A 7,786-nucleotide genomic window follows, 5' to 3' on the forward strand; every position below is an offset into this window, starting at 1 on the left:
AGTCTGGACTAACTTGAATCCCAACAACTCTCATTCACCTACCTCGTCCCCAGCAAACTTAGGTTCAAACGGTGTCATCTCGTCCCTAGCAAACTTAGGTTCAAACTTAGGTTCAAACGGTGTCAACAACATAGGTAGCCTCTCCAAGTAAAAAGTATATGGACTTGGTAAGTTTTTCAACGATCATCTATATCATTGTATATCCTTTCAGAATCTTTGTAGGCCCACGTTGAAGTTCATTACTATTTTTCATATTTCCAATATGGAATGCTCAAAGGTTGCAACAACCATACCATCTTTGGTTCCTCATAATCCATCAACCATCACCCCTTAAGGCCATAAATGAGTCTCTTGAGGTCAAAAATAACTCCCACTCACTTGTTGATACATCATTAATTTTCTAACAACCTACATTAACTCATGGATCTTACCTAATTACCCTTGAGATCATAACCATATAAAGTTTCATATCATTTAGAGTTCTTTAGAGTCTTGAAAATATCATAGAATTCTTATGGGGTACTTTTGGTCATTTACCAATCCAAATCTTGGTTTAAATCCTCGACACATTCCAATGACCTTGAATATTTTCATAATCCTTCTAAACCATCACATAAGGAAAAATTTATACTATGCAAAGGTCATTTGGGTCATAAGCCAGTGAACCATAATTATAGGGGATTTTGGTCATTTTTTAGCTACCCGCTTTGCCCCCTAACCAAATCCAATGACCATAAAATTTCGTACATAACTTTATCATGTCATTTTAAGCTTTCCATTACAATTTCATGAGGAAAAGAGTCCATTTAGTAGGTTCATAGCTCAGGCGCATCCTTGAAATCAACATTCACGTGGATACTAATGCATGATAAATATCAAATATTTAACCCAACCTTAATTCCAACCCTTCTTTTTTACGTCATTTAAGATAACTTGATTTCTTCATTTAACTAGATTAATGGTTTAACTAGTTTTATGTATTACTTGGACTTTCAAGTCACATCCTCTGAACCTTGCTAAATTGGACTTTCAAGTCACATCCTCTAAACCTTGCTAAATGTCCAACACCAGACCCATATACCTGTTGGGTTTTATATCCAAAAACTCATAGTTTGTAAACAAAAAACATATTCTATTTTCAATAAAGTTATTATTGTTGTTTATTCAGTAAAGATTGTTATTGAATAAAGTGAACTTCACGATCATTAATCTAAATCCAATAAACTAAGAACACTCTGGCTATAGTATGATTACTTGAACTATATGTAGAGACATAAGAGTGGATCAAGTTCAAGTATATAGTCAAAATGATCTATAGTATAAGGATAAGGCTGAGTACCTTATTCTCGGAACACTATGGATGCGGCCCACTTTTGTATATGATATAAACAATGTGATCACTAAATTGTACATGTGGAGACATGTGAGTGGGGGCGTCCTATGCAATGAGTATTGCATAAGATCGGACCATGAAGAAAACCACTCTCACTTTATAATGTCGTTTACTGTTGAGGCTGATTTTCTTTTCATTCGATAACCTAGGTAACTCGGTTTTAATCCTGAGCTAACCATGAACTCCTGTTTATTCGGAATTATCCTTAGATTTGCATGGGTGAGAGTGGCTCTAATTCGCCGACTCAAAAGGCCTCCCATTTTAGGGGTAAGATTGGGTGAATGGCTGGGGACGTGGGGTGCAAGATGGAATTCGCTCCTACCCCCTTTTAGGCGATAGAAGAGAGGTAGTTCCCTTAAGCACTAACTCTAGGTCTTGAACAAGGGGCCCCACCCTCTCATTGGCCTGAGAGGGATTCGGTTTACTGGTTGGACCACAAACCAATTGTTCATTAGAGGATCAGTGAGACATAAGGAACAAGAAGTAACTTTAGGGATAAAACGGTAAATTGACCCAGTTCTAATTACGAACAACCTGTGAAGGATCTACTTACTAATCATGGTTGTGTCAAATGGACAGAAATATATCTATAGTGAGGGAAGTGCAACTACTAGGCTATAGTGGAGTGTTCTAGTAGTTAACGAATGTGGTTAACAAGGTTAATGAGTTTAACCGGCTAATCTTGGATCGTTAGAGCCCATGATCTATATGTCCATTAGGCCCCTCTGCTAGCTCATATCGGATTAAACCATAGAACAGTGTGACGAGTGAGTTTGAAGTGTTCGAATTAAAATTAGGGAATATGCACTACATATATACGATATATTTAAACGCATTTTTGTTTTATTTACTAAATAAACAAAGAGAGAGAATCTAAGATATTTAAATAAGATTTAAATATTTTAATCAATTATGTGTCGGAATTAATTGGGATTGGCATTTGAATTAATATTAAATATTAATTAAATAGTTTAATTAACCATTTAATGTTACTCTAATTTGAAATTCATTATTCAAATTAACTGTTGAATTAAAATGAAGAAAGTCAAAATGTTCACTTCATTTAATGAAAAAATCCATGCATAGTGGAATTTTGAGGTTCAAAATTTGGTTTAACCAAACTTGCATGCTTGCCAAATAAACCCCACAAGTTTGAGTGGAATTTTGAGTGTCAAAATTTGGTTAACTCAAATATGCATGCTTGCCACATAATCCCAAACATTTGAATGGAATTTTTAAGTGTCAAAATTTGGTGATCTCAAATTTGCATGAACATTCAAAGATGACTCTTTAAATAGAGTGATCATGGTACATGGAAGGTCTTCTTCTTTTTGGTGAAAAACCTTGAGAAAAAACTTCTCGCAAATACTCTTTCATATATACAAAATCCCTCCCAAGTTTAGTCAGACACCAGATTCCACAATCCTGTTCTAAGGCCGGAGGATAGTGGAGAAGACATTAGTGGTGGTTCGAAACCGGTTCGTGAGGAAAAAGAAGTTTAAACTACAAAAGGTTAGTATCTAAACTCATTAAGTTTTAATACTTATGAACATGCTAGTTATTTACTATAATTGATGTTCTAAAAGTGCCTAAGATCCAAATTGCTTTCGCATGTGTTATATTAACACCATCAATACCTATATATCTTCACAAACTCATTTTAAAACATTCCTGTGGTAGAAAGAGGGTACAGATAATTGGTATTGCAGACGCACAGTGGATATCATTACATGTAATAGAACTTGGGATAATAAATCCAACTTCAAATAAAGGGTCTTGGAACCTTAACTACGACAATACCTTTGAAACATCTTGAAATGGGTTATTTTTCTACAAAAATAAAAAAAATAATAATAAAAAATAAAAAATAATTGTTTAGATTGAGCAATGAAATGTATTGGTGTAAGGGTATAGGGGAGATTGCCATGGAACTTTTAGTTGATTTAGAGACAAATTCTTTTAGTTGATTTAGAGACAAATTCTACTACTGAATCATGGCGATCCTTCTTCCAAATCATTCTTAAATTTAAGACATATCCTGAAAGTCTTGTATTGTAGTCTATCTCCAAAAATTTCTATAACACTTTGACCATGATCGTAACACCTCATTGATACTTTTAAATCACCTTAGAGGCTCTGAAAATGCAACCTTGACGTCTTTTCAACCCATAATTGTCATCATACTATTATATAGACATTATTCTCATATTCTCTAGTAGAGTTTAGGTGGCATCTCCGTAGTTGGCCCCATAACGTAAGTGTTGGGTTATGGAGTATGCTGCTTATTTATAGCTCATCCTACGGTTCTACGTAGTAAAGCTATATGTGGTAAATGACATATAATGCAAATGATCATATACAGTGAAAAATGATATATAATAAAAGGCTATGGATGATTATATATGGTAAAGTTATAGTAAACTGAACCATATATATACAATCTTAATAGTTCTTTTAAAATGTACTTTCTGCGTTCTCTATATTGTCTCTACTTAAAGTCAACAATATAAATCTTTAATCAATATTCCTTCTTTCATTTTCTCTCTCCTGTTCTTTGTGATCATCTAGATCGAGGGTGTGTTATTGTGTGATCCTATGAACTGGTATCAAATTTAGGCAAGATTCATCATGATCTGTGAAGATCGAAAGCTCAAATGTTGGAATTGAGAAGTTTGATGAATCCAGTTTCGATTTTTGGACGATGCATATTGAAGATTATTTGTACCAGAAAGATCTTCACGAACCCCTGTAGGAGGTGAATTCGGATACCATGAACATAGAGCAGTAGAAGCTCAAGGATCGGCAGGCCTCAGGGTTGATCCGGTTGACGCTATCAAAAAATGCGGCGTTCAACATCATCAAGGAGAAGACAGTATCAGATCTGTTGAAGGTACTGTTGAGTATGTACCAAAAAACGTCGACTATGAACAAGGTGTATTTTATGCGGAGATTGTTCAATTTACAAATATTTGACGGTGAATCTATTGCTGATCATATAAATGAATTCGATATGATTGTAAGTCAATTGAGATCGGTGCAAATTAATATTGAATATGAAATTAAAGCATCTGTTTGATGTCATCTTTACCGGAATTGTGGGAAATTAAAGCTCAGATGAAATTAAAGCATTGAAAGTATTCCCATCTAGTACAAGCAAATCACAACTAATTCTGTAATATTTTCTGACTCTCTGCAATCGAAGCAAGTTTACAATTAGGAGTTTATTGATGAACCCCTGATCATCTCTATATTACAGCATAAATACCACTTGCGTAAACATATCATAAAAAGAAATATAGTATAGTAATTTAGACATACCTTCACGTAGATGTGTCTTTTCCCATCATCAATTCTCACATGGCAGACTTTTGATTTTGGTTTCTTCATCAAACCTTTAGTATTATTCAATTCAATCGTAATGAGCAACAAATCATCGAGTTTGGTCAAGAATTGAGGGAGATATTATCTACTAAAGTTCCTCAAAACTCCAAAATCGTACCTTACATTTCCAAGCTCAATCTCCTTCTATACTCCCTCTTGGTTCACGAATCCTTCCTGAAAGAGTAAATCGTCCTCTAACGAGTCTATACCAATCAACCACGATCAATTTCATACCCTGCAGAGAGAGAATTTAGAATATGAAACTCTAAAGCCAAACCATAAAAGTCATCTTAAACTCGAAACAGGTACTCTCCCTTCACAAACTGGGCTCAACTACTGTTGGTCGACGGAGATGGAAAAAATTTGTTCGTCTCCACCCTGCTCCAGGGACGTTTCTACCATCAAGCTGATTTTGGATCAATTTAAATTTAACAAAATAATAATAATAATAATAATCAAATTTTATTAAAGGGTAACCACCTTCTTTTTTAATCAAATTTCATTAAAAGAAAATAATTTAAAAATTTATACGCTTCTTTAAGTACTAAAAAAAAAATATTTTCAACTAATTTTACCATGTATTTTAAAAATGTAAGTTTAATTATTTTTTTTTTCCAAATATAGAATAAATTTGACTTTCCTTTAAATTATGCTATTTTTTTTAATTATTATTTTATACATCATTAAATAAATGGATGATATTTAATTTTCAATTTTAAAAATAACTTTTTTTTATCCTTTCTTTCCATAAAATCTATTTTTCTGGAGAAAGTATTTAAATTCTAAATAAGATTTAAAAAAAACATAACATTTTTTTTTAATGATGTTACGATCATTTTCATTTTCTTAAATAAACATTTAAAATTTTAGTCATATTCCAAAATAAAATAAATTAAGGTAAGTGAGGTTTACTCTATTTCTCAAGTTCAAGTTAAATAGATTAGAAATGCTAAATGCGAAACGACTCCCAGAGATACTTGGAGCAACTCCGAGGGACGGAAGACAAGCGTACTCGAATTTAGCGAAAACCGACTAAGGCCAACCAAGTAAATGGTCTATGACGATGTTATATGATGACGACGATGCATGACAACATAACGATGTAAGATGTAAGATAATGAAATTTCTTAATATGACGTTATTCCATATTAAGATTCGATGATTTTTTTAAGTCACAACCCTAGTTAATATATGGAATATATATTTAAATAATTATAAAAAATTTCAAATACGATCTATAAATATTAAAAAAAAAAAAAACTTACAAACAATACAATCAATTCATTATTTATATAAATCAAGATCCCTAATTAATTCATTATTTATATTTATATAAATCACAATAACTAATATTTATATTTGTTTATATAATTAATTATCTCTCTTTCAGGTAAACCGGTACTAATTAATGAACAAATTATTATCAATTATAAGCATTAAATTAATTAATTTTAAATCATTAAATAATATTTTTATTTTAAATTTCAACCTTCATTATCAAAAACTAAATACTTATACACATTAAATAAACTGAACTTATTTTATTATAAATAATAGTTTTAATAAATATAGTATTATGTCAATATAAGTTATTAATAGAAATAATTTAAGGAAACATACCCGTTTTAATTTATATTAGTTTTTTGTTTATATTAATTTATAAAAATAAAAAAATTTAGTGCATTAACATTATTATCCTAATTTTTTCTATATAAATAAACAAAGAGAAAAAATAATAATAAGATAAATATAACCACACTTAATTATTATCAATTATTTTATTTTCACAATGTTTCCAAATCATCGTTACTTAGAACATTTACATCGAGATCGATGTGTAAATGATACGGGGTGGTCGAGAACTAAAGGGAATTGATAGCAATTTTCATCCCAGCTTGGCAGTGGCCTAGGGTGGTGCATATGAAGAAGTTGTGTCCTCTTGAGAGCATGATTTCATCCTTGCCTGAATTGAACACTTTGGCGCCTATTGGAGCTATGCAGCTTCTATAACTCCCCTCGTCCACTGACACCACATTGTGAACGGTCGGGTTATAGTTGAATCCTACAAAAAAAAAAAAATGTATGTATTCGTTTAGTTTATTATCAACGATCTAACTGCGAATTCGATCGGATACTATTTGAATATATTTTATACAGCCGTAATGTAACGACCACGATCCTCTTTGGGCTTTCCCTTTCGGGCTTCCCCTCAAGGCTTTAAAACGATAAAACGAGGCTGCTACAGGACTTGTGTTTTTATTTAATTTATCTTATCTTCAAGATTTGGTTAGTAGAATATTTTCTCTTTTCTCGGACTTTGATCCCACTTCTGTTTTTCATTCTTAACATAGTATCAAAGCATCATTCTTAACACTATTCAACTATCAAAACGAGAGTTGAAAACTCACTTAATATGTCACCGGCTCTAAACACCTTCCCATTAGGCCATCCTTCCGTGCCCAGGTTCCATCCGTTCGAGTCGCCAACAACAAAAGTTGTAGCAGCATCGCCATGTTCGAAGCCAAGCAGCAGCAGCAACGCCATTGCAATAGCCACCGTGCTCATCGAAACCGCTCCGCTGCTCCCCTCGTGTCGAGCCATTCGTGAAGCTAAAGTAGCTCTCAAAAAGGATATGGAAAACAATTGTGTTCCATTGAAGCTTGGAAATGATGGTTATAAAGATATGTAAAACATACAAAACTTGCCTTTTTCTTTTCCTTTGTTTCCTGCAGAGAAGTAGTGGGCCATTTTGCAATTGATTATGTCTCCTGGTTTTGCTATTAAAAGAAAGAGAAACAATCTTCCTCCTTTCTCTCCAGTAACTTCTCATTACTTCCCCAATTATCTCTCCTCAACCGACCTCAGCCAAAAAAATCACAGTTTGCAAAACGGAATAGAAAAACAATAATTGACGGATTTAATTTGAGGAGTTTTACCCAAGTCAACAGACAAGATTTAAGTGGAGACAAAACTGATCAGTAAGATATATATTAAATCTTAATTTTTTTTGTC

The 7,786-nt window shown here is 32.7% G+C and overlaps 1 protein-coding gene across 1 annotated transcript; it reads right to left on the reverse strand.

Moving 5' to 3' along the window:
- Positions 1–6,524: 6,524 nt before the first annotated feature.
- LOC111437900 (basic blue protein-like) lies at positions 6,525–7,382 on the reverse strand. The gene is made up of 2 exons (XM_023075970.1): positions 7,183–7,382; positions 6,525–6,836 (listed from the first exon to the last, which is right to left on the reverse strand). Exons 1-2 carry the CDS (start codon positions 7,373–7,375, stop codon positions 6,637–6,639), a joined length of 393 nt encoding a protein of 130 aa, XP_022931738.1. The 5' UTR covers positions 7,376–7,382; the 3' UTR covers positions 6,525–6,636.
- Positions 7,383–7,786: the final 404 nt, after the last annotated feature.

The sequence above is a fragment of the Cucurbita moschata genome, unplaced genomic scaffold (genome assembly GCF_002738365.1).
Source record: "Cucurbita moschata cultivar Rifu unplaced genomic scaffold, Cmos_1.0 Cmo_Scf00068, whole genome shotgun sequence".
Taxonomy (NCBI): domain Eukaryota; kingdom Viridiplantae; phylum Streptophyta; class Magnoliopsida; order Cucurbitales; family Cucurbitaceae; genus Cucurbita; species Cucurbita moschata.